This window comes from Convolutriloba macropyga, chromosome 12 (genome assembly GCF_964194025.1).
Source record: "Convolutriloba macropyga chromosome 12, txConMacr16.3, whole genome shotgun sequence".
In the NCBI taxonomy this organism is placed as follows: domain Eukaryota; kingdom Metazoa; phylum Xenacoelomorpha; order Acoela; family Convolutidae; genus Convolutriloba; species Convolutriloba macropyga.
In genome coordinates, this window is record NC_134479.1 from 7,524,641 (window position 1) to 7,552,607 (window position 27,967).

Sequence of the window (27,967 nt, forward strand, 5' to 3'; positions counted from 1 at the left end):
CAGCTAGTAATTTAGAATAAATTTTGTTTGCTATTATTTGCTGATTGAAATAGTTTTTTTCCATCGACTTGCAGCAGAAACTTCATTGGCGATGTATAAACTTTTTTCAGTTCAGGATAACGTTTTCCGGCGTTCGTCAAATTTGAAACTAGGGTGATGACAAGTACTTTAAAATGGTTGGATAAAATTATGGAAGACCTACGAATTAGAAAATATTTAAGCTGGAACCAAAAAATCAGAGTAGTTGACTTAAAACTTTTCACCCCTGAATACAAACAAGAGCGAAACTTCTTCCTGCAGAACTTTAGTTCTAAAATCATTTATGAGCAAAATGTGAATGTCCTAATCAACAGAACTCAGGGGGGAGACGTTGTTGAAGGTTTGAAGATTATTAATGACTTTACATTGTTTTTTAGCCGATATCTTTTTTTTCTTTTTTAACCAGTTGGGCCATTTTTTTAGTTTTTTTTTCAAATCTCGTAATCAGCTCGTATCAAACTAAACTCGTATCAGCGCGCACTAAACTAAAATCTGGGCAAAATTTTTTTCAAAAAATTAGGTCAATTGTTAAGTTCTTTGCATGCATCTAGTTTGTTGATATTGAGCTCACGTTTCGGACTTCTGGAGGAATCCTTAAATACTCCCCAAATCCATATAAAATTTCAACTTTTTGGACATGATTGGTTATTTGGATGATGAAAATTCTGAAAAATCCTCTAATAAGCTGGAGTGTGTAGGGGGGGGGGGGGTTGTAGCCGAAACAGAACAAACAGACATCAGTACAAGATAGTGTAAATTTGTTCATTTGCGTGCAATTTCGTTCCTGCCATCATCTTCAAATTTGACCTTGATGACCTTGAGATATGCGAGTTGAGCGATGAAAACAGCAGCCACTATCACTTGTCGAGAGTAAGTCTCCACATTTGGGCCATTGATGTACTAAACCGAAACAAACACGCGAACATCAATGCCAAATTTGCTTTTTATCGTTGTTTACCCAAATCGTTTGTTTACCCAAATTTGTCTACGACCATGAACTACGACTTCTCCTTATTTCCCCTCTCGCCTCCTCTGACCAATCCGATTCACGAGGATAGATAGCTAAGTAAGTGAAGTAAGTAGCTAGGTAAGTTTCGGGTCTCTTCTTCGCCTCTTGGGGATAGAGGACGGGACTTCTCCTCATCCCCCTATCCCTCTTGCGGGATGGAGGAGGGGGGATAGAGGGGGAATAGAGGGGGAACTTGGGGGATAGAGGGGGAACTTCTCCTCCCCAATTTTGGGGGAATAGAAGAGGCGACATCTCGCGCATCACCCTCCTCTTGGGGGATAGATGGGGGAAATCCTCTTCCTCCCCCTTTTGGGGGATAGGAGAGGCGACTTCTCACCCTCCACTTCTATTCCTCCCTCCTCTTGGAGGATAGAGGGGGAACTTTTACCCCTCCTACTCTTGGGGGGATAGAGGGGGGACTTCTCCTCCCCAATTTTGGGGGAATAGAAGAGGCGACATCTCGCGCATCACCCTCCTCTTGGGGGATAGATGGGGGAAATCCTCTTCCTCCCCCTTTTGGGGGATAGGAGAGGCGACTTCTCACCCTCCACTTCTATTCCTCCCTCCTCTTGGAGGATAGAGGGGAAACTTTTACCCCTCCCACTCTTGGGGGGATAGAGGGGGGACTTCTCCCCATCCCCCTTTTGGGGATTAGACGAGGGAACTTCTCGCCATCCACCCATCTGGGGGGATAGAGGAGGCGACTTCTCACACATCAACCTCCTCTTGCGGGATAGAGGGGGGAATTTTCCTTCATCCCTCCGCTGGGGGCTACAGGGGGAAATTGTTCCCCTCCCACTCTTGGGGGATAGAGGAGTGGACTTCTCACCCTCAACCCTCTTGGGGGATAGGGTGGGGATAGAGGGGGAACCCCTATCCCCCAACCCCTCCTCTTTCCCCCATACCTTCCCCTCCTCTTGGGGGATAGAGATGACTTCTCTTCGTCCCTCCTCTTGGTGGATAGAGGGGGAACTGTTCCCTCTCCCACTCTTGGGGGATAGAGGAGGGTACTTCTCGAACTCAACCCTCCCCCAAGAGGAGGGGAATGTAAGGGGGATAGAGGAGGGGTTGGGGGATAAGGGTTGCCCCTGTATCCCCAACCTATCACCCAAATGAGTTGAGGGTGAGACGTCTGCTCCTCTATCCACCAGAAGGGGGATGGGGAGAAGCTCCTTCCTCTATTCCCCAAAAGGGGGATGGGGAGAAGTCCCCTCCTCTATACCCCAAGAGTGGGAGGGGTAAAAGTTCCCCCTCTATCCCCCAAGAGGAAGGGGTGATGGGCGAGAAGTCGCCTCCTCGATTCCTCAAAATTGGAGTATAGGGGTGGAGGGGGACGGTGGGGGAAAAGGGATGGGGAAGGGATTCTCTATCCCCCAAGAGGGTGGGGGGAGGAGAGAAGCTTCTCCTCCCGCTCCCCTTAAGGGAAAGAGAAGAACTTCACCCCTCCAGCCTCCTCTTGTGGGATAGAGGAGGGGACTTCTCCTCATCCCCTATCCATCTTGCGGTATGGAGGAGGGGGGATAGAGGGGGAATAGAGGGGGAACTTGGGGGACAGAGGGGGAACTTCTCCTCCCCAATTTTGAAGGATAGAGGAGGCGACATCTCGCACATCACCCTCCTCTCGGGGGATTGAGGGAGGAGTTCCTCTCCCTCCCCCTTTTGGGGGATAGGAGACCAGACTTCTCACCCTCCAATTCTCTTCTTCACTCCTCTTGGGGGATAGAGGGGAGCTTTTTCCCCTCCCACTCTTGGGCGATAGAGGAGGGGACTTCTCCCCATCCCCCCTTTTGGGGATTAGAGGAGGGAACTTCTCCCCATCCCCCACTCTGGGGGATAGAGGAGGAGACTTCTCACCCATCAACCTCCTCTTGCGGGATAGAGGGGGGAAATTTTCCTCCCTCCTCTGGGGGTCTAGAGGGGGAAAATTTTCCCCTCCCACACTTGGGGGATAGAGGAGTGGACTTCTCACCCTCCACCCTCTAGGGGGATAGAGGAGTGGACTTCTCACCCTCCACCCTCTAGGGGGATAGAGGAGTGGACTTCTCACCCTCCACCCTCTAGGGGGATAAAGGAGGGGACTTCTCACCCTCCACCCTCTAGGGGGATAAAGGAGGGGACTTCTCGCCCGCCACCCTCTAGGGGGATAAAGGAGGGGACTTCTCGCCCTCCACCCTCTAGGGGGATAAAGGAGGGGACTTCTCGCCCTCCGCTCTCTTGGGGGGGGATGAAGGAGGAGACTTCTCGCCCTCCGCTCTCTTGGGGGGATGAAGGAGGGGACTTTTCGCCCTCCGCTCTCTTGGGGGGATGAAGGAGGGGACTTCTCGCCCTCCACTCTCTTGGGGGGATGAAGGAGGGGACTTCTCGCCCTCCAATCTCTTGGGGGGATAAAAGAGGGGACTTCTCGCCCTCCACTCTCTTGGGGGGATAAAGGAGGGGACTTGTCCCCCTCCACCCCCTAGGGGGGGATAAAGGAGGGGACTTGTCCCCCTCCACCCTGTAGGGGGGATAAAGGAGGGGACTTGTCCCCCTCCATCCCCTAGGGGGGGATAAAGGAGGGGACTTGTCCCCCTCCACCCTCTAGGGGGGATAAAGGAGGGGACTTGTCCCCCTCCACCCTCTAGGGGGGATAAAGGAGGGGACTTGTCCCCCTCCACCCTCTAGGGGGGATAAAGGAGGGGACTTGTCCCCCTCCACCCTCTAGGGGGGATAAAGGCGGGGACTTGTCCCCCTCCACCCCCCTCCACCCTCTAGGGCGGATAAAGGCGGGGACTTGTCCCCCTCCACCCTCTAGGGGGGGATAAAGGAGGGGACTTGTCCCCCTCCACCCTCTAGGGGGGGATAAAGTAGGGGACTTGGCCCCCTCCACCCTCTAGGGGGGGATAAAGGAGGGGACTTGTCCCCCTCCACCCTCTAGGGGGGATAAAGGAGGGGACTTGTCCCCCTCCACCCTCTAGGGGGGATAAAGGAGGGGACTTGTCCCCCTCCACCCTCTAGGGGGGATAAAGGAGGGGACTTGTCCCCCTCAACCCTCTAGGGGGGGGATAAAGGAGGGGACTTGTCCCCCTCCACCCTCTAGGTGGGGATAAAGGAGGGGACTTGTCCCCCTCCACCCTCTAGGGGGGGATAAAGGAGGGGACTTGTCCCCCTCCACCCTCTAGGGGGGGGGGATAAAGGAGGGGACTTGTCCCCCTCCACCCTCTAGGGGGGGGGGATAAAGGAGGGGACTTGCCCCCTCCACCCTCTAGGGGGGGATAAAGGAGGGGACTTGTCCCCCTCCACCCTCTAGGGGGGTATAAAGGAGTGGACTTGTCCCCCTCCACCCTCTAGGGGGGGGGATAAAGGAGGGGACTTGTCCCCCTCCACCCTCTAGGGGGGGGATAAAGGAGGGGACTTGTCCCCCTCCACCCTCTAGGGGGGGGGATAAAGGAGGGGACTTGTCCCCCTCCACCCTCTAGGGGGGGATAAAGGAGGGGACTTGTCCCCCTCCACCCCCTAGGGGGGATAAAGGAGGGGACTTGTCCCCCTCCACCCTCTAGGGGGGGATAAAGAAGGGGACTTGTCCCCCTCCACCCTCTAGGGGGGATAAAGGAGAGGAGAGTTGTCCCCCTCCACCCTCTAGGGGGGATAGAGGAGGGGACTTGTCCCCCTCCACCCTCTAGGGGGGATAAAGGAGGGGACTTCTCCCCCTCCACCCTCTAGGGTCCCCCTCCACCCTCTAGTGGGGATAAAGGAGGGGACTTGTCCCCCTCCACCGTCTAGGGGGGATAAAGGTGGGGACTTGTCCCCCTCCACCCTCTAGGGGGATAAAGGAGGGGACTTGTCCCCCCCTCCACCCTCTAGGGGGGATAAAGGAGGGGACTTGTCCCCCCCCCTCCACCCTCTAGGGGGGATAAAGGAGGGGACTTGTCCCCCCCTCCACCCTCTAGGGGGGATAAAGGAGGGGACTTGTCCCCCCCCTCCACCCTCTAGGGGGGATAAAGGAGGGGACTTCCCCCCCCCCCCCTCTGGGGGGGATAAAGGCGGGGATTGGTCCCCCCCTCCACCCTCTAGGGGGGATAAAGGAGGGGACTTGTCCCCCTCCACCCTCTAGGTGGGATAAAGGAGGGGACTTGTCCCCCTCCACCCTCTAGGGGGGATAAAGGAGGGGACTTGTCCCCCCTCCACCCTCTAGGGGGGATAAAGGAGGGGACTTGTCCCCCCCTCCACCCTCTAGGGGGGATAAAGGAGGGGACTTCTCCCCCCCCCTCCACCCTCTAGGGGGGATAAAGGAGGGGACTTGTCCCCCCCTCCACCCTCTAGGGGGGATAAAGGAGGGGACTTGTCCCCCCCCCCTCCACCCTCTAGGGGGGATAGGTGACTTGTCCCCCCTCCACCCTCTAGGGGGGATAAAGGAGGGGACTTGTCCCCCCCCCCTCTAGGGGGGATAAAGGAGGGGACTTCTCCCCCTCCACCCTCTAGGGGGGATAAAGGAGGGGACTTGTCCCCCTCCACCCTATCCACACCTTATCCACCCAAGAGGGCGGAGGGTAAGAAAACCTCTTTATCCCCAAGAGTGGGAGCCGAAAAAGTTCGCCCCCAATCCTCCAAAAGGCTGTAGGAAAGGGTGTGGGTAAAGTGCCCTCCTTTATTCGCCAAGAGTGGGGGGTTAAGAGGGGGGGTTAAAAGTTCCCCCTCTATCCCCCAAGAGGAAGGGGTGATGGGCGAGAAGTCACCTCCTCTATCCCCCAAGAGGGATACACTCCTCTTTCCACCAAGAGGAGGGAAGAAGAGAAGTCCCCTCCTATCCACCAAGAGGAGGGGGAGGAATGGGGGATATAGGAGGGGTGGGGGATAGAGGAGCTCCCCCTCTATTCTACCTTATCCCCCAAGAGTAGGAGGATTCTATTCTATCCCCCAATTTCTTCTATCCCCTCCGCTATCCGGGGAGAGAGGGCGAACTTTTCCCCCTCCCACTTTTGTGGGATAAGGTAGCATAGAGGGGGGACTCTCTATCCCCCATGCTTCCCCCTGCACTTAGGGGATAGAGGGGGAGACTTCACCCCTTGGTAGGAGACTTCACCCCTCGCCATCCCCTCCTCGCCTCTTCTAATTCCCCAATCCCTCTTCTATCCCCCAATCCCCCAACCCCTCCTCTATCCCCCACCCCTCCCCCTCATCTTGGGGGATAGAGGAGGGGAGGAGTCACTTTGGGGATAGAGGGGGAGACTTCAACCCTTGGTAGGAGACTTCACCCCTCGCCATCCCCTCCTCGCCTCTTCTAATTCCCCAATCCCTCTTCTATCCCCCAATCCTCCAACCCCTCTATCCCCCACCCCTCCCCCTCATCTTGGGGCTCCTCTATCCCCCACCCCTCCCCCTCATCTTGGGGGATAGAGGAGGGGAGGAGTCAGCTCGATATCCCAGAGGCGGAGGAGAACTCCCCCCTCTATAGATTTTTCTATCCCCCTCCTCCATCCTAAAGGGGAGGAGAAGAATCTATTTTGGATGAGAACAACCTATCCCCCAAAAGAGGGAGAGGAGAAGTCCCTTTGGGTGACACAAGAGGGTCTCCTATTCTGTTCTTCTTCTCTTTATGAAAAGACGAGAGGATTTATCCCACCGCCTCTTGGGGTATAGAGGAGGTGACTTCTCATCCTCCCCCTCCTCCTGAGGGTGAGGGTGAGGGTGAGGGGAGGGGATAGAGTAGGGGCCTTCTGTTCCTCCCTCGCCTATTGGGGGATAGAGGAGGGGTCTTCTCTTCCCCCTCCTGTTGGTGAGTCGAGGAGGGGACCTCTCCTCCTCCTCCTCCTCCTCCTCCTCCCCCTCCTCGGTGGATAGAGGCGGTTTGTTCTATTCCTCATGCCCTCCCCTCGGTTGACAGTTCCGGCCTCTATCCCCCAAGGCAAGAGCAACCGAGGGGGGGAGGATTGAGGGAAGAATGAGGACAAACTTCCGCCCCCTTTTCGATAACTCGATTGGTCCTCCTCCCACTCCTGCCCTCCCTTCCCCCTCAGGTGGAGTGGGGGATATAGGAAGGTGGAGGGGTTGAAATAATTGATAATTTTTGGTATGTTTGGTTGTTTACCTGTAGGACGAGCTGTGACACTCTGCATAGCGAGATGAGGAGGGCAGAGCAACTCTCTATCATCATGTTGTTCATGTGTACCCTCATGAACTTGAGTTCCTTGGGAATGAACAAAGAGTAGGAGTGAGAGGAACTGCGGTAGATCTCGTTCCACTTCCGATTGAACCACTGAAACAAGACACAAATCTGTTTGATCAATATATTGATCATAGGGCTCTATATACAGAGCTAGAGGTTGAAGTTTGAAAATAAGCTTGAAGCATAGGTTACTATTTTCGAAAACTGATAACAGATAACACCTTCAACATAAGAAATCGTCTGTATCTTCGTTTTTCTTTCTAGCCAAAAACGACCAAAGTTCCTACGAGTTTTTAGTCGGCATGGCATAATCGTTTTCGTTCGGTTTTTAACATAAGAAAGATTTGGTATTGTCGCTTTTTTAAAGCTTAAGACTTCTTAAGTTTTTGAAATAACGTAGTAGAAATGCAACCTTTCGTTTTTTGAAGTACTTGAAGAGTATGACGATGAATAGAACAGCAGCTATGATGAAGAACACATTAGTCTTGAGCAGAAGAACAGACACTGTCGAGGGATTTGCCAGCTGGGTGGTTGCGTGACCTCAAACAATTGAATTGAAAGAAAAGTGATTTTTTTGTCGTTTGTTGTTTAATTTTTTTTGTCGTCGAAAACTTAGGCTATCAAAGACCTTTCGAGCGGTGCGGCTAACGATTAAATTTGTTCGCCTAATAACCGAGATAGCGGTTAGCATGCTTTGTGTCCTATCAGACAATTTTCAGGGAGTCGCTTAATAACGGCTCGTGTTTCATTTTTTTATTTGTCAATATTTGGAACCAACAAAAAATGGTTGCAATAATTGGTATATCTTATGGTGCGCTGATTTGTGAAAAACAATACAATTTGTAAAAAGCAACCCGACCTAACAACATTGATAAGCAAAGGACGACAACTGATTATTTTGCCAGTTCTTACATTTGTTGTACTTTTATTTAAACCAATCAGATTATTTGGCCAAGCAAATTCGAGCATTCGGCTCTGCACCCGAACGGTTCTAATTTCTAGCTCCACTGATTCATCTCTCATATCACAATTTCACAGCAAACATTTCTTGGCAATTTCCTTTGCTTTTTTCCATGTCTTTGCTCTTCAACCACGTTCTTCCTTTTGTTTTGCCTTGATTCAAACCGGAATTGTTGCTTATTTATCTGGAATCGAAAAAACTTTTCCCATTTTATCCTGGAATCGGAAAACAATTTTCCCATTCAGACATAAAAGCAACGATAACGAGGGCTAACATAGGGCTGAAAAACAGTACACAAAAACAAAATAAAGGGTAACGACTTTTGTTTTTCAATTCTACTGTTGAAATGATGGCGGATTTAAGTTACACTTTATTCGAAATGAAATTAGTAACATTGGTAGACCTCTACTCAATTACGTTTTCTCTGCATTCCCTCAATTATTTGGATTTTAAAGTGCGTGTGGAACTTATTTTATTGGGTGAGGTATAAGTCATGAATGATTTTACCTACTGCATTGGCCTAGAAAGTTATACAGAAAGCAGGAAAATTTTTTCGCGTACACCAATTTAATTGCAGAGATCTAGAAGCTGCCTAGAAAAGTTACACTGTGGCGTTCTGACTCGTGATCAAATGGTTGCAACACAATAGGGGAAGACGATGAAAGAACAAACAGAAAAGCTTTCCAGATGCACGAAAGCTTTGCAGAACACGGGCCAGCGGTTGGCTTCGTCAGTAGCTAGACACGGTGAGGTAAAGGTAAAGTGCTTATGAGGTAAGGGTAAAGTGCTTAAAGGGAGAAAGAGAAAGATAGAGTGATAAACAGATAAAGCGTGAAAGAGAAAAAGAAGGAAAGAAACTCAAACCGACAGAGAGAGAGGGAGCGCTAGAAATGTTTTCCTTGATGAGATTAAGCTCTGCAGTCTCTAGTTTTCTAGCCTTGTGAGTAATTAAATCATAAAAACTGAAAAAAAAACAAAATTTAAAAAAGTCTCTATATTTTGCAGTGAAACCATTTTTCGTCTCTGGAGTTCTCCCTTATAACCCATCTGCAAGACCTATAAAATTTTGTTGGCCAGTAATGATCGTTAAACTCACGAAAAGGACAAAAATATATTGCTGAAATTCGTGATATTAATATCTTCAGAAGCATTTAATGGTCCCAACAGACTATCCAGTATCCCTATTTCAAACCTAAATAGTTTCACTGGCTCTGAAAGATCCATAAACGCGGGGAAAAAATTCCAAAAATTTGAAAAGCAATTATTTTTTTAAAATGCTATAATTCGAGTCATTAAAATATTGATTACCTTTCCATTAACTCTACAAACTATGCAACAGCTTGTTATCCAACCCTGGATGAGTCCTCTGGCCCCTGGTGCCGGAAAAAAATTTTTTAAAAAATGAAAATATCCAACAAACATGAAAAAATTGCATACATTTTAAAAAATGCTTAAATTCATGATATTAAAATCTGAAAACACTCCAATACATTTAGAAACATCTAGAAACTGCAGTAACCTATTATTAAACTCTAGAGAAAGTTCTTTGGTTGTTGAGGCTGGAGAAACCTACAAAATGACAAACAATTTCAATAAAACTGAAAAAATTTTGAGCGAAAAAAATTGCTAAAACTTGTGATATAAAAAGTTGAAAAATATTGCAAGGCCAAAAACATTTTTTCGGTGGCTTATTTTGAATTTTAATTAAGATTTTTGACCCCTGAGGCTAAATGACAAAAAAAAAATGCCAAAATTCGTGATGTTAAAATGTTAAGAGCAATTCTATTACCTCTAGAAAGTATGCGGTAACCTATTATTGAACCCTATAGTTTACAAGAACGACAATTGACGAAAAGCTTTAACCAAAAAGTTTTCAATCAATTTGCGTGTTTTTGTTTGGATTACCAAAATATATAGCTATAAAAATGGTCGTAATAAGTACTTCATCAACCTTTAAATTCAAAAAATGACAAAGAAACACAAAAAAAATTGCAACATTTTGGGCTCCAAAACTCCATAAATTTTTTTTAACTTAAACTACGGCCTTCCCAGTAGCTTCACCAAACTAAGCACTTGAAGGACTATTAAACGTAAGAGAAACCTAAAGTCCGCTGGCGGCTACCGGTTTATCCCGTTTTTAAGGGCGAAAAGTCAAATGGGTCAGACGAAAAATCGGTCAAGTGAAAAATCGCATAAAAAAAGATCAAGAGGACTAATATGATTGCTACAAACTTCGTTTGAGAGCAATTAAAAGAGAAGCCATTAAAAATTTTTAGAAAGCACTCAAAACTAAGCACATTTTTAGACTACAGGCCAACGGAATACATCGAAAACAAAATTTGGCTTAAAGAAAATTTGGAGACAACCGAAGCTTTATACAACTAACTACTGCTAATTGGAAAAACTATGAAATTTTGTAAATTTTGTAGAGTTAATGAAGCAAAACAAGTAATGTAATGAAACTAACGTCCCAAAATTCCTCTTGAACGACAGGATGGGCAATTTATTTCAGGGTCTGAAGTATTTTTTTTAATATTGGTGCAAAAACGTCCAACCAAGGATTCGAAACCCTGACCTCTGCAGTCCTCGACACCAGACATTGTCCAGACCATTGGGCAGACCGAACAGACCCTAGGCCAGACCGTTGTCCAGCCCAGTGGCCAGACCGAGCAGACACTATGCCAGACCCTTGTCCAGACCGTAGGCCAGACCATCCACCAGACCATTGTCGAGATTAATTGCCAGACCGAACAGACCTTAGGCCAGACCATTGTTGAGACCGTAGGCCAGACCATCCGCCAGACCGTTGTCCAGCCCAATGGCCAGACCGAGCAGACCATACGCCAGACCCTTGTCCAGACCGTAGGCCAGACCATCCGCCAGACCGTTGTCAAGGTGACTGAATGCTCGGTGGCTTTGATTTCCTAAGTATTTAACATAATCAGGTCATGGTGTACATGATTTTAGTGCCCGTTTTACGTTCAATTTAATGAGCTGTTTCTTTTCATAATTGGTTTAGTATTTGAGAAGTTATGAACGATTTTCAACCCAGACCGAACAGACCGAAATATGGGTATTGGCCAGACCGAACAGACCAAAATATGGGTATTGGCCAGACCGACCAGACCGAGATATTGGTCTTTGCCAGACCGAACAGACCGAAATATGGGTATTGGCCAAACCGAACAGACCGAAATATGGGTATTGGTCAGACCGATCAGAGCAAAATGTGGGTATTGGCCAGACCGAAGAGACCAAAATTTGGGTATTGGCCAGACCGAACAGGCCGAAACTTGGGTATTTGCCAGACCGAACAGACCGAAATATTGGTCTTGGCCAGACCGAACAGACCGAAATGTGGGTATTGGCCAGACCGCACAGACAGAAATATGGGAATTGGCCAGACCGAACAGACCGAAATATGGGTATTGGCCAGACCGAGCAGACCAAAATATGGTTATTGGCTAGACCGAACAGACCGAAATATGGGTATTCGCCAGACCGAACAGACGAAAATTGCCATTGGCCAGACGGAAGGCGCGACCCAAATTTTTTCCAGACCATTGTGGACGGTCGCACCGGACCCCCCTGTCCGCGACCCAAATCGGTCTGGCCAATACTTGTCTTGGGTCGCAGACCGAACAGGCCGAAATTTGGGTATTTGCCAGACCTAACAGACCGAAATATTGGTCTTGGCCAGACCGAACAGACCGAAATGTGGGTATTGGCCAGACCGCACAGACAGAAATATGGGAATTGGCCAGACCGAACAGACCGAAATATGGGTATTGGCCAGACCGAACAGACCAAAATATGGTTATTGGCCAGAACGAACAGACCGAAATATGGTTATTGGCCAGACCGAACAGACCGAAATATGGGTATTGGCCAGACCGAACAGGCCGAAATTTGGGTATTTGCCAGACCGAACAGACCGAAATATTGGTCTTGGCCAGACCGAACAGACCGAAATGTGGGTATTGGCCAGACCGCACAGACAGAAATATGGGAATTGGCCAGACCGAACAGACCGAAATATGGGTATTGGCCAGACCGAACAGACCAAAATATGGTTATTGGCCAGACCGAACAGACCGAAATATGGGTATTGGCCAGACCGAACAGACCGAAATATGGGTATTCGCCAGACCGAACAGACGAAAACTGCCATTGGCCAGACGGAAGGCGCGACCCAAATTTTTTCCAGACCATTGTGGACGGTCGCACCGGACCCCCCTGTCCGCGACCCAAGTCGGTCTGGCCAATACTTGTCTTGGGTCGCGGACATCATCCTGGGTACAATCGTTATCAGCAAACTTTACTTCGGAGTAAGGGCAACTGGGATCACTCAAAAATTTGCTGTAAATTGGAGCCATAAAATAGACAATGTTGTATCGTGTATAAAAAGTAACGAGATCTGTCGATGGTGAAACAAAGATATTAGAATCTAAATAGATTCAAAAGCACTGTCTAAACTAAAAAAATAGCCCCAGACTGCAACAATGAAATAGTTTTTTCGTGTATTTCTGCAATTAACAGAGAGCGATTGATTTTTTGTGAATTTTGTTGAAATGTGTCCCGATCACATATTTAGTCTATTGTGTCCCTAGATAAAATTTGACCCTCTTAGGCGCTATTCTCGTTTAAATTTAAACCCATTTAGACACATTTTTTATTTGACTTAGTTTTGAAGGCGCAAATCATGTCAGCAAGCTTTAATTTTGAATGAAATGAGAACAATTAAGATCACGCAAAATTGAAGAATTAAAAAGTGAAATGGTCCAGCCAAAATTTATCAAACAAAATTACGACGACTGACCTTTGACATTGCAGGTGTCATTGTTTGCGACCAGCCCAGTGAGGAAGAGTTCGAAGAAAGAGACAGTTGCAAATACAACCAATACATGCAAGTGTTGCACATCTGTCACCAGTTGACATCCATTGCCTAAAGCACACATAAATGTAGATATGAACCCATACTAGCCCCCCCCCCCTCCATAATTTCCTATAATAGCCCCCACCCCCTCCCACAGTAAATATCAAGTATATCACCACTAAGCTCGGGGAGGAAGAGGGCTATTATGAAGGGAAAGACCCAAACTTTTATGATAATTAGGATGCGTTAAAATGTGAGCAAAACTATTATTATTATTATTATTATTATTAAATTGACTTGGTACCCGCGATGCGGGAATCACTTTGTTAACTAATTAGAAACAGGACCAATTAACAGGATACTGATAGTATTTAAAGTTCAAAGCCTTTAATTTCAACAGCGAGTTCAGCTGTTTCCGAAATAACACTGTTGGACATGTCCAGTCAAAAGTTGAGATGTCATTTCGCTGAGAGAGAACATTTGCATATTTCACAACTCTCAAGACAAAATACTCTTCGAATTTGACTGATTTCGTCCAATTAAAATTGGTCTTCAAAAATTGTTTTGCTGCAGAACGGTTACTGCGTGGTCCCTTGAAAACTTTCCAATAATCATCAAACTTAAGGGCAGTATCACAGTTGTAAATTTTGTTCAGCATAAGAAGATCATTTCGAACCAAAAGAAAACTGATCGGCAACAAATTGTTGTAAATGAGGCTCTGATTGTAGTCACTATCTGTAAAAAATTTCTTATTCAAAGCCCACTTGAGCGCTCGTCTTTGCATCTTTTCGAGTTTTCTGCAATTTGGCCAATTCGAGAACCATACATTTGACGCGTACAGGAGAATTGATAAAATGTAACTTTTGTATAAACTTACTTTTACTTTCGTATTTGTAGAAAAGGGAACGTTTCTCTTCAAGAAAAAAAGCTTTTGTTGTGCCTTTGACAGCCGCTGATTGATATGACTGTCCCATTTCAAGTTATTAGTAATTACTACACCAAGATCATTCACCGAAGATTTGCATGTAATTTCTGTATCGTCTGCATACAAGTGGACACTACACTGATCTAACTTTTTTACATCAAAACATATAGCTTCAAACTTTGCATTGTTGAATTGCATTCTGTTTTCTTTTGACCATTTAATTGCTTTGTTTAAATCATTTTGTAGTGAAAATAAATTCATTTGACTTCCAATAATTTTTGTGTCATCGGCGAAAAGATATGTGCTGTTCTCCATTAGAGATGGAAGGTCATTAATGTACACAGCAAACATAAAAACCGCAAACACTGAACCCTGTGGACCACCACTCGTAACAGCTAACTCTGACGAATAATCATCTTTAACAAACACGCACTGCGTTCTATTTGACAAATAATCTGCAAAAAACTTGAGAAATTGGTTATCAAATCCAAAATGCGTAAGCTTCAACAAAATTGCATTGTGATTAATTGTATCGAACGCTTTTGCAATATCGAGATAAACGCTTAAAGCAGACTCTTTAGCATTCAAACAACGAAAAATTTTTTCGCAATACTGGATCATTTGAGTGATAGTAGAATGCTTGGTCCTGAAACCGTGCTGGCGATTGTCTAAATTTTTCCATAAACGATCCCTAAATTTTCTATAGAGTAATTTCTCGAAAATTAGGGAAAGCGCGCACAACATTGACACTGGTCTGTAATTTTCTATGTCAATTCTCGACTCTTTTTTATGCAGGGGTTTAATTATTGCTTTCTTCCAGCTCTTTGGAAATTCTTGCTGAATTATAATTTTGTTAAATATCTCAGTAACAACTGGGACAATGGCAGGTGAAAACGTTTTTAATAAGATTGGCTGCAATTTATCGTAGGACTCAGAACCCGAATGACAACTAAAGATCATTGATTTTACTTCACTGTTAGTGAAATACATATCTTCTAGACAAATTGTGGGGTCTGCTGAAGCGAGTGGCACTGAAAGAGGGCTCGTATCCTCTCTGAAAACAGATGCAAAATGTTGATTGAAAGCATTGGCAATTTTCAACGGTCCAGAAATACTGTTTCCAGCAAACTTCATCTTAGTGGGCAGATCAGGAATACAACGAAAGCTCTTAAGATTTTGAAAAACTTCTGTCAGAGTTAAACCTGCGAAAGAGTTCAGATATACTGTCTTATCTAGTTCAAGTGAATCAGCTAAATTCTTTTCAAGCCTTTCAATTATGTTCTTATCTTTTTGACGTCGTCGAGCTGTATTTAGAACATTTTCTGCGTGAATGGAATGAGACGAAAAGTAGTAAGGAGCTTCCCTTCGCCTTCTCGTTTTCCGAGGAATAAAGGCCATACAGCAAAAGTTGATTTCGTCATAAAAATGTTGAAGTGTGTGGTTTATATCTCCAGCTGAGGCATCAAAGTAACTGAATCTTTCAGCAATTTTGGGAAGATTCGCTTTTCGGAAAGAATAAACTGATTTTGATTTCTCAACCTGGCTGCTAGAAAAATTTACTTCAGCGCTAATCATTGGGTGATCGGAAAACGTTGCATGGATATGAGCAAAAGAAATAGTGTCAGGGAAAACCGCAAGAAAGCAATCATTTTTAACGTTTTTGTCCTCTATGAGAGAGCAAAATCCGTATTTCCGAAAAACCTGGCAAAATGTTTTTTCATAGGCATTATTACTGCTCAGGAGACTCCAATCAATTCCAGGAAGGTTTACATCACCTACTATGAGCACATTGATGAGATCTAAATTGTTTTTAAGAACTTTTTCATGAGCCGAACTAATAATTTCGTGTAAGTAAGTATCAAACAATTTTACTTCTAAGCGATAAGGCGATTCATGAGGTGGATTGTAAACATTTATAACAATTATTGCCTGCTCTAAATTGCAAAAGAGAGCCGAAGTTGCAAAGTCAACAGGAGATTTAGCTTGGATTGTTTCACTGTGAACATTAATTTCTGTTTTCATACCAATAACAACTCCTCCATGGCTACCATTACATCGATCAATTCTACTAACTACGCTATAAAAGTTTGAAATGAAGACACATGTGTCATCAACTCTCGAATCAAACCACGTTTCACTCAGACAGATAATATCGGGTTTATGAACTTTGAGATGAATATCAAGGCTAATTCTTCGATTAATATTCAGCAAGGATCTACAGTTTAAGGACGAGATTTTGATGGCTGGTAGTCAGGACGTATGGACGTTTTGATCTGTAGAGGATTGCATACTATTCGGGTTAAAATTTTCAGCGATAACTTTTCCCTTATAAAATAACTCTTGACCTTTAATGGAGAAACTGTGTTTTTCGTAGCCAAAATTGTTTATCAGATTTGTCTTCCGCTGATATAGTGTTTTTTCCTTTTTGTAGTCCTCAACGGAGAGAAATTTTTTTATGACAAATCCCGAACCTTTTAACTTTGAAACAGATAAGAAGATCGTTCTGAAGGTCCACGCATTATCAATTTTCACTACAACAGGCCTGTTCTTCTCGTTAACGAGTTTCCCTAATCTGAAGCAGTCATGAATTACGACATCTTTCAGTCCCATTATTTGTTCGAAAACAGATACTACTTGTTTTTTGTCTGTATTCATTGCTTCAATTCTCGAAATCTGGTCTTGATTCTCCTGTATTCCAAAAATTATTAATTTGTCGCTCATGTGGTTTTCCGATTGTTGATTATATTGAGGTTTTGGTTGGCTATTTTGCTTCAGAGAACCCACGCTGCTCTTTAAGTCTTTGATTTCATTTTGAAGCTGCTCAATTTTAGCTTCGCAAGAGTTTTGTTTCAATTGGTAAATATCATTTCTGATTTCAGACAATTCTTGTTGAATTTGTGTATTAAGTGAATGAATATTATCCGACAAAGAATCAATATCGGCTTTTGTTACTGGAAGTTGACCTTTTTGCTCGCAATTTTCACAAGACCAACTTATGCCCTTAATTTTTCCCAAAACTGCCAAAATGCTGTTTGGGCAAAACTATATCCACACCAGAGCAAAACTATATCCATTAATGCATCGCACACAGGATTAATGCACATTAAATAAACTAATGTCAGTTTACTTTCTAAACTCTTGGTTCCAAGCCAATCATTGTTAGTATTATCGGTTCAAATCGAATCAACACTGGAATCACTGTTGCTGCCTTCTATTGCACCTATTTCCCCCTTCCCCCCAAAAATGAATCATGATCATTATAAATGGGTGATTTTTTACCTCGCCGCTCATGAAACGACCAACAAGCAAATAATAAAATTACGTTAGACTAAATACAAGATAGAGTAATTCAATTTTGAAAAAAGATGTCACAATATAGATCACCGGAACTTTAACCTGCTAAGAATTGAAGGGAAAACTCAGCATAATTCGGACAAAGCTATTTGAACTTGTTTTGGCGGAAAAAAATCAAACTTTTCGTTGACTTTCTGGATCTATTCTGTTTCGTTCCCCGCTTAAGGGACTGACTTAGTACACCATTAATTAAACCTAGTATCAAAAACAATTCCAGAATTTGGTCAAATTTTCGACTTGGCTATTAGAAGCAAGACAGATGTCCAAATTCAAAACGATAAAATTAACCATACAAAAAGCAAATCAGAAGGAAACGGGAAAACGGAAACACGGAAGGGGGAAGTAAAGGGGTGTGGTCTAGCCTCCCAATAGCTTTTTATACTATGACATCATGACCTCTCCAATTTTGTAAATTTATATCAATTTATATTTTGTTCAAAATTTGTCATCTTACTCAACTGACAGAAAAAAAAACAAAAAAATTAGATGGAGCAAAAGGTTTCGCCTGTTTCGAACCAAATATGACACTACCCATAATCTACATCTTCAAAACAGAATTCTTCGAACAAAATTTCATATAGCAAAATTTTTTCAAATAGATTTTTCAATATCAGACAAACAAGCACACATGTGAAACAAAGAAGTTAATTTAAATAAGCGTACATATGATTTTTTTTCTCAACAAAATGTAAATCAAAATGAAGTCACCATTCAGTTATAACAAACTTTGTTCGTAAATGAAACAATTTTCCTAGAGTTCTAAGAAAGGAAAAACCAAAGAACAAAGTTGAGAAAAAGTTGAGATAGAGGACAAGGAGAAATGTGGTTTTGTTCGTTTATAATATCACTTTTTGTGCTTTTATTTTCGTAATTACTCAAATTTACATGTGTGTGCGATTATCTTCTCTACTCTAAGCAGCCAGAATAACAAACTATGTTAAATTTCAAAAACTGCGTGAACTGTAAAAACGGAATTTCTTTAAGAGATTTTGTTTCGCTGTTCAATATGAAATACGTGGTTCCAAAAAGACCAAAGCAACAAACCTGCAACCTTAAAGATCCTTGTTTCAATCCTCCAAACTTGAAAGACAACAATTTAAAAGTTGTCAAAATTGGAAACCATTTTCATAAGGAGCATCTGCATTCAAAAGCTGCAAAAATATAAAACTTTGTTAAAAGATGATGCAAAATTTCGATCACTTATAAAAAAACATCCAGGAATCCCAAAAAAGTGTTAAATCTGAAACAACCTTTTATTAAAATCCTTTATCTTTCAATTAATAATGAATAAAACTGAACATAATAAATAATCGTGAGCGAGCAGAGCTTTTGCTGTTGCACCTTTGCTTTTATAACTTCCTTCTACCAAAATTAACTGTACCAGAAACAATTTCGCAAAAAACATTATTAGAAGCCATCCATCTGTACCAGACAATTAATAGAAAATTCAAGCAAATAACGGAAAGTTGATCATTTTAACAGGAAAAAGAAAATTCAAGCAAATAGAAAATTCAAGCAAATAAAAATGTTGATCATTTTAACAGGAAAAAGAATGACTAAAATTTAATATTGTTTTTTAAAAAAATTCAAATATAGAATGATGTTTCTATACAATTTAAATAAACTCGGAAGAAAACAAATAATGCGCTCTAGTGCCCTGCACTTACAAAAAAAGTCATGCAAACAACAACTACACGGACAAATTAACAAATGGTTTTAACTGCTCCAAATTGTTTTAAAATTTGCAAATCTAGAGCGCCAAAACCACCATTTTCGTCTGTGAAACAATTTAATTGGGGAAGTTTGAAAGTGAACCAGCAAAATTTCCTAATAAAAACCGCATGCGAACGAAAATTCTTCTTCATTCTCGGAAAAATCTTTTCACACCAAATTTTCTCTTCAAAAATCAGTATTGAGAAAACTGTTCTCTTGGTTTCTTGATCTTTTCTCTTCCTGATCTCTGTTCCACTTCTTGCTTTACTGATTCAAAAAATTTTACAAACTGAAATTTTTTAAAAACGAAATAAGAACAGCAACAAAAGACTGAAGCTAAAAGGCCAAACCCAACAGTCTATTTGTTAACAGCTCAAACAAATTGACCATGATTTTTGATACTGTGTTTGAAAACGCAGTTTTAGTTTGATAGGCAAAGTTTATCCTATCCATTTTGTTCAGCTCGCCATTGAACAAAATAAGTAAAAATTTTAATAGAATGTTCTGATCCAACCTGAATGTTAAACTGTAAAACTGTAAATTCGGAATGAGAAGTTTTGGAAAATTGTATTCAGATAAATAACCGTTGAACGATGTACCTCATTATTTAATACAAATTTAAAAAATGGTGTTCTGCAAAAGTGGAAAAAAATTGAAAGAAATTAGAGCTTCCCTTGAGACTAAAATATAAAGCAAATTAAACTAACCATAATTGAATCGCTGTCAAAAATTGCATCCGATTTGCTCTCTTTCAAATAGTAATGTGTACAAGGCATCTCCTGCCGTACAAAAGATGTGTTATAATATACCAACTAAATTCCTGTTGTATCTTCCTGTTTTTTTCTGGCTTTGATTAAAATAGTTATTTTCACAATTTCATATTTTTCAGTTTTTATTGTCTTTCTACCTCCTGTACTACCGGAGCTAACTTGTGAAACTAATATTCAATTCCCCTTCTTCGCCAAAGATTGATGAAATTTGGTCATCGGGAATTCCGGAATTGAAAACTACAACGTACTTCAACCAGTTTTTGCACCTTGTGATACACAAGCAGATTTTATGTACTTAATTATCTTTATCTCGTGATCTTAACCTTGTGAACAAACAGTCTGGTTTTTCATGAACTGATCTATAGTTCACTCATAGTGGTTTGCCATCCTGAAAATCACAATACGTCTGCAATTCAGTTTCTCTCTTCTTTTCGCACTGGAAACCATAGTAAAATTTAATCAATGGAATAGTGAGAATTGATCTGTCTAAATGAAGTTTAGCTAAACAAAACTTTAATTTTGATTAGCAATCACTAAGAGCTTCCGGAGTTGGGCCGTTCTGATGAAAACCAACTTTAGAGCCACTACGGTGAGAACGTTGGTGCACTATTCTAAAACAGGCGATCTTTGCAAAAGAAGGAATATTAATTGATGTCCTTCGCGAAGAACCACCTGATAACCTTAGCCTGCCTCCAGAGCCTATCTTAGAAATGAAACGGAGGTAGAAAAAATCGGCACGAAGAATTCAAGTGAGCAAGTGAAAATATTTGGCTCAATAATTGTCAAAAAGTTGAGTCAAAGGAAATATATGTGGGGATTGGCCATGGAAAAAGTGTGAAAGCAAGGCCGTCTCATCATTATACCGTAGCCTCGCAGCCGAACGAAGGAGAATCTTCTGTTCAAAAGACGCACACTATGAAATAGGCAAAAGGAGCACACAAGAACTGTAGACGATCCTCGATACTGTTTTTATCAAGCAACGTAATAGGTTGGAATTGTCGCTTAATAGTGACTTAGGTAGCTTCACTGGGAGATCAAACGGGAACTTTTCAAAGATACAATTGCTCCAAAACGGGCTCTTGAATTAGCAATGAGCATTAAAAATCAATTTCGAATAGCTGAAACGTCTGCGTAAACACCACAGGCAACACAAATGCATCGTAACAACTATCCAGCTCATCGACAACAAAAAAGACTACAAGCCAGCGGCTCACAAACTGTGCTAAATGCGGAAACTCCTGGTTGCAGATCACCGACAAGCATGTCCAGCTCTAGGCAAGCAAAAAACAATTGTGGGATCAAAAATCATTCAAAGTTTTGTACAAAAAAAGCGGGACAAATTGGAAACCGAGACCTAGAGTGAACGACTCCGACTATTAGAACGTATTTGACCATAGTCGCGTTATTTTATAGTGCCTCAAAAATGAGAGAAGTAGAACATGTAGTACTCAAAATGCTTCTCGGCCACATTTATACAAAATATTAGTGGATTCGGGAAAATTTTGCATGATTTTCAGTGAGAATTTCGCAAAGCAATCGCAAATGTTGTTAAACAAGGCCATTGGTCAACTTCCCCCAACTTTGAAAGAAGTTCGCTCTCCTATTTAAAAAGGCCTGTTCGTAAAAATAGGTCTTTCACTCACGCAAACAATCAATAAAACTAATCAAATTCAATTTCAAATAGAACGGAAATATCACATATTTTTCCTGATTTTATTGCGCTTTTTGGATAGCCCAAAACACATATCGTTAAACATGCTATACTGGCTAGAGAAAGGAAACCTTTGGGAAAACGAAAGAAGGTTTTTATAAGAGATGCCCAAGTTGGAGAACTAAAGACTTCAGGCCAGTTTAATGGTTATCAAATCAGGCTTGCAAGAAAGCGAAGCTGGCTCGAGTCCAGTTCTGGCCCATTTGCACAGCAGTGCGCCTGCTCAGACCCCTAACAGGGTAAAAAAAAATATGTTGATTAGCTGATTAAAAAAACAAAGCTTACAACAGTGCCTATTGGCGTATAGGTGGGCGTGCTTCGAGACTTTGCTTTGATAACCGATAAGACATTTACAAAACACACCCCACGGTGTATGGGAAACATGACTGGAAACACTGGTACCTTTGGCACTCAGAATTTCTTCGGTGCTGGCCAGGAGAGCTTAAGACTTAAGGCCAGTTTAATGGTTATCGCATTAGCCTTGCAAGTAAGAGATGCTGGCTCGAGTCCAGTTCTGGTCACAGCAGTGCGCCTGCTTAGATCCCCTACATTCTGAATTTATCATTTAATGGTTTTTATGCAACAAGTAGGCTCTGTATTATGCGAACGCACAATGTTCCGACCCCACTCATCCACATTCTTTATAATTGGCTACCAAATGATGAAGAGATAGAAAACTTTCAAAAACATACATATCGTCTAAAAAAACATCCTCGGAATACAAAAATGCCATGCTAGAGGGCCAATGAAAGTTGTTCATAATAGGACTACTAGAAGGACAATAATACGACCAAAACTCGATCTATAAAAAAACGAAAATCAAACTCGCATCCTAAACAAAACAATTTAACCTATGCTTCATTACAAAAAATATGGGACCTGTCCTGAATGCGACTGGTTAACAGGTCGACAAAAAAGCAAAGGTGTGAAGTTCGAAAATACGATTCTATTTTTGAAAAATATTAAATTCACAGTTATTATTGTCATTAGATATCAACAGAAATCACAAATATTCATTTAAATCTTCATAGGAAGCAATTGAGACAATTCATTATCCAATGTTCAATTGCGCAAAATTGCAACGCCAGTGGAACTTACGATTATTGTTACAAACTAAAAAGAAAATAATAATTCTTTAAAAGGTAGAAATATATATCTTAATTATTGTATGAAATCTCGCAGTAACAGTAGTAATAAAGCCAATAAATCTTTTAAGCTAAAACAGAGAGAAATATTAAATTATAGCACACTTGAAACGGGTTCTGAACTGTGTTTACAGAGGCTGAGCTACAAATTGACGGAAAAACTATTGTAAAAAATTCTTAAAACAAAAGACTTCAACTTAAGATTTCAACAAAGAGCGATGGTTTAAGTTGCAATACCTCAGGAAGCCAATGAGTCCAGTTAATAATCAGACTTAGTCACGGCCCAACAAAATAACAAACACATGTGGAAGCCAAAACAAAACATATCTAAGACATCGCAAATTTTAAGGCACAATAATTAATAGATGTTGGCTGCATGGACTGCAAATCACCACTTTTTCCTCATCTTAACATCAAGGATGCTTCCTTATAAAAGACTACCTAGACATGAACAAAAAAAAACAAAAATTGATCAGTATAGAAATCTTGAAAAATTTTTATGAAACAAAGTTCGAAGCAATCAGTCACAGCGTAGATCCAAAGTCAAAAACGTTTGAATCAACAAAAGTAGTTGAGACCCCTAATTAGTGAGATTGAGTTACATGGTGACGAATATGAAAAAAAGAGAATTGAAAAATTTTTTATCCAGGTTGAGTTATACGTCCTGGAGAAGTGATTGAGACCTAATGTTATCAGGTATATGAAGTACAACAACAAAAAGACAAACGTAGGCGAAAGCAACAATTAATGTCTCATCCCAAAAAGCAAAAACTATGCAACAAAAACTATTAACATCTTCAGATATGCCTTTATCCAAAGCTCTACATAATCCCTACTATGCTTTATTTCAGTTGCACTGGTCAATAATGTGATAATTCGTCAAGGAAACAAAGTTAACTCAAAAACGAAAAAAAATGAAAACGCGTATCAAATCAAAGAAATCATTAGTTGAAAAAAAACGGTTACCGACATTATTTTATAACGCACAGGAAATCAGTTTCCGCCTGTTTTTGCTGAGCTGCACCCGAAGTTGAGAGAAATAGGATAAAATAGTGGCAAAGTTCAAAAATTCGCCAATATTTTCTTAAAACAATTATAACGATAAGTCAAATTACACCCAAAATACCATTTTCTATTACACCCAATAAATTACACCCAATAAATTTTCTATGTTAATTTATACCTCCTAAAAAATCAACGGTCTACAAAAAGAAATGAAAGCAAACCTCAAGCAAATTTATACGAAAACAATTGGTCGTTAAAAGGATGTAGGTAGCCTCGTTACCAGGCCTCATTTTTGTAAATAGTATCTGTCATTAATTGGGACCTGGTTCGAAATCAGTATTTTACATAAAAAACATTTACATAGCGGAAGTGTTTTGAAAAAGTTTGCGCCCCATTAAAATCTAAGTTTTTTTTATCGTAAGGATCCACGGTGAGACCAAGATCATTTCAAATATTGCTGCGTCTAACGAAACACTCAATTGTTCAAATGGTTGCGAAAAAGATCAATTTTTCAGCAACATTTTTCAGTTTGTCAAAAATAATTGATTTTGTGTAATTATCTAGTTTAAATTTGCAAATAAACTGGCAAAATTATAGTTCCAGCGGACTCTTAAGTCAGTGCGAGTACAACTAGCTCTTTGTTGAACTTAGGAAGAATTTGGCCGCAGTGTTAAGGTGTCTACTTAACGCAAGTTTAAAACAAGTGGCTAGAAACGCAAATTTGGTCCCATTTTTATCGAAAAAATTCTGAATTTTGAAATTCGAATATTGAATATTGAAATTCAGAAAAATCGAAAATGTGAATAAAAAACAACTGAATTACGTCTAATATTCACAAAACATTAAACCTCGATAACTCCTTTTAAAAACGAAAATAGAAAAATTCTTTTTAGTTCCATAGTCTACGCTGGACGGCCTTTATAATGATACCATTCACAACTCTGAACAAAAAAAAACACAATTGAGTTTATCGTTCCTCCCCCACTAAAGTGGGTCGGAACAAAAAAGGGCCAAAACGAGGGTTCAACTGAAGTATTCTTGTCGAAGTCTTTTCAGGGCTGTAGTAAACTTTTAAAATAGAAAATGCTTTTATGGTACTAGCGTACACTTTGTACTCAAAAACCTTAGCGCTGTTCTACGTACTTTAAGGTTTACAAATTCCTTTTCTTTTTGAAATGGGTGAATTGAAAATTTTTGTTCCCATTAACTTTAATTTCGTTTTTATCCAGGATTGAATCCATTTATACAGTCAATCCCCACATAGGTTTGCTCAAATTTATCTTAAGATTCTTTCACAAATTGAATATTTCTGGACGTCATTTGTTTCATCATGTTTGAAAATTTCACTGTTTTTGCTATGAAATTCCTCAACAGTCTGAATAGTTGTTCTGGTCTTTTTCTGGACACAATGACTTACTTTTTGATGTATATAAGCTGTTTCAGAACTATGGTATTACCAGTTAATATGGAAATTCGCAGGATCAGAACTGAAACACTCTGGGTGGTGAGCCCGGGCACATTTTTTCTTCAACGGGTACAAAAAAAACCTGTTTTGAAACTGCCTTCAAAATTACAGCCTAAGATAAATTCGCTCAAGCTGGCCATGTGGTAAAAACGGTTGGCAAAGATTGTGTCAATCCATTTAGGCCACCCATAATCTTCAAGATTTTCAGAGAATAAGAATAAAGACTACGATTGTGGAATAATTCAGCGACTCTATTGAAATGTATCTTTGAGAAAACAGCAATCATAGATGAGTAGACTCACTTGCAATTTCGAGCCAGTTGATAGCGAGTTGCATGAGACATGCTCCCAGGAGGGAATCGAGACACATTGACAGTCCAGGCACACATGCAACGTCCATCACCATCAACACACACAGACTGCCACCACGTCACAAGGAGAGAAATGAACGCATCAAAATGAAATGAAATAACAAATTAAAAATCTAATATATAAATTATTATGAAATCTAATATTGAGAAATTTTATTTCTGCTGAACTCGTACTGTTTCTGGTCAACAGTATCTTAGAATCAAAACTTCTCATCTAAAAATTAATCTTGATATTCATTTTGGGAACAATGAAAAAAATCAAGATTTCGCTTGTTTTTCTCATTTTGCTAGTTTAATGTTTTACTGATAAAGAAGAGTGTTGAATATTTTAAAGAATTATGAAAATTTAGCCTCCCTAAAATTTTTTACGAAAGAATTTCCAACAAATCCATAACGAAAGTTAATACACAAACAATTTCAAGCTAATTTGTCAAGCTCTTAAAAAAATTACGAGCAACAAATGAAAACTTCAATCAGAATCAATTTTTTCAAAATTTAATTTATAACTCGATAAGAAGTTCTTGCGACTGTGAAAAAACTACAAAATTTCAAAGCCATTCCGATGCGTCTATTTCGTTCCTTAAGCAGCAGAAGTTGACAGGGTAGTAGTAGATGTAGAAATCGAGACCCAGGCTGTTCGCTCTCAGACACCACACGGCAAATAAGTTGCGGATGGAGAGAACAGCTCCAGCCAAACTAGGAATTAAAGTGACGTAATAAACAATTTCCACTTGCGAAAGAAGAATCATTTTGGATAAACAAACAATAATTCCAATAATTTCAGGGAACTTTTAATAAGATGGAAGTTTAATTGCTGAATTTATTTTGGTCAAAAAAATTCTTTATAGTCTTTCCGATAAATTATAGCGTGTTCCATAAAGTTGAAATAATCAAACGTTTCAAAAACTATGTCCATATTGCTCAATTGCATGCTCAACTTCATGTAATTTTTTTCATTTTTCCTTCGTTCGATTATTCCAACTTTATGGGACAGACTAAATATAGCCCTTTTAACAAAGTTGAAACCTAAGCGTACATTTCAGTGATATCGGACAAAGTTCAAAGGTCGAAGATCAAATAAAAGGCGGATAAGTACATTTTGATGTCAATGTTTATAGTCAGTCCCATAAAGCTGCAACGCAAACGAACGTTCGAAAAACTCGAGGCACGCAAATGAGCATCTTTTGGCCAGCTGTATGTTTTAAAATTGAACTTTGACCTTTCAAACGTTCGATAGCGTTGCAACTTTATGGGACTGACTATAAACATTGACATCAAAATGTACTTCATGCTCTTTTTATGTCGAGTGTTTTTAGAAAGTTTTAAAAACACTCGACATGAAAAGAACATAAAGTATGTACATTTGCATGTCAGCGTCTTCCCGCTTTGGATTTTAGATAGTGCCATGAAGTTGCAACGCTATCGATTGCTCCAAAGGTCAAAGTTCAAATTTAAAACAAAAAATTGATGAATGAAAACTTATTGCAGAAAACGTTGATATTAAAATGAGCACATTGATGCTCAATTGCACGTTTTTGGCGTTTTTCGAACGTTCGCTTATTTCAACTTTTTGGGACATACTATAGAAAGTTCGAAAACAACAAAAACATCCAACTGAGCATCAATATGATCATTTGAATGTCAACGTTTATTCCATTAAGCTTCTATTCATCGATTTTTCTACTTGTCTTCTATTTGAAATTTACCCTTTGAACTCTGTCCTGTGGCTTTTGAAACGTTCGCTCATTTATGGGACACGCTATAACTGCGGCTCGACTTTGTGACTAGTTTGGTAATAATTTTTCGATAAATAATGGAAGCTGAAAGTTTAAATTGTGAACAAAATCTTATCAATTTGTCGCTCAAGGTAAAACCAACCAATCAAACATTAAACTTGAGTTGTAAAAAACAAGAATTCAGAGAAGTTCCCATTTTTTCGAGTCAATAATAGGGATTTTGGGAAAGTTTTAAAAACAAGAAGTTTATATATGATTTCAAATCAAAGTAATTTCCAGGCAGTTGAATTTTTTTCTAAATTTAACTGTTCTTAAACCCAATCCTTTCAATAAATAAATGTTTCAGCGATTTGAAGTTATTTCAAATTAATCGAACAAAATCAAAACCTTAAAAGAATGGCAGCAAAACCCACTCTTTTCATTCACAAGGGAAATGAATTTCGTTCACGCAACGGTTACTTTTCACAATAAGAATAATGATAGTGTATGGAAAAGCCACTAAGACACCAAAAAGTGCTTTTTTGGTCAAAAAAATTGACTGCTGCTTAAAAAAGTGACTGAATGCAAAAACAGATTTTTATTGAAAAACGCATTTAATTTATTAGCATTGAGGAATATAGACTAGAATTTATTGCCGTTTTCAGCGAGTTTAACGTTTAAGACGGGGCTCTTTTATTGTACTTCGTTTAAAAAAAGCCCAAAAAACAAAAAAGGATAAAATTTATGTGAACGGAAGCTTTGAGGTA

General features: G+C 41.0%; 1 protein-coding gene across 1 annotated transcript; it reads right to left on the bottom strand.

Moving 5' to 3' along the window:
* Nucleotides 1-731: 731 nt before the first annotated feature.
* On the bottom strand, nucleotides 732-25,531 carry LOC142350841 (uncharacterized). The gene is made up of 5 exons (XM_075402801.1): nucleotides 25,418-25,531; nucleotides 12,971-13,096; nucleotides 7,603-7,730; nucleotides 7,113-7,280; nucleotides 732-939 (listed from the first exon to the last, which is right to left on the bottom strand). The coding sequence occupies exons 1-5, from the start codon at nucleotides 25,518-25,520 to the stop codon at nucleotides 802-804; spliced, it is 663 nt and encodes a 220-aa protein (XP_075258916.1). The 5' UTR covers nucleotides 25,521-25,531; the 3' UTR covers nucleotides 732-801.
* Nucleotides 25,532-27,967: the final 2,436 nt, after the last annotated feature.

What these genes read in the sequence shown, in the direction of transcription:
- LOC142350841 (XM_075402801.1), bottom strand. Translation starts at nt 25,520, where the DNA reads ATGGTGATGGACGTTGCATGTGTGCCTGGACTGTCAATGTGTCTCGAT. An exon ending in TGACACCTGCAATGTCAAAG is followed by an intron (nt 7,731 to 12,970) that starts GTCAGTCGTCGT and finishes CAATTGTTTGAG; the next exon opens with GTCACGCAACCACCCAGCTG. An exon ending in TGTCACAGCTCGTCCTACAG is followed by an intron (nt 940 to 7,112) that starts GTAAACAACCAA and finishes GTTTCGGTTTAG; the next exon opens with TACATCAATGGCCCAAATGT.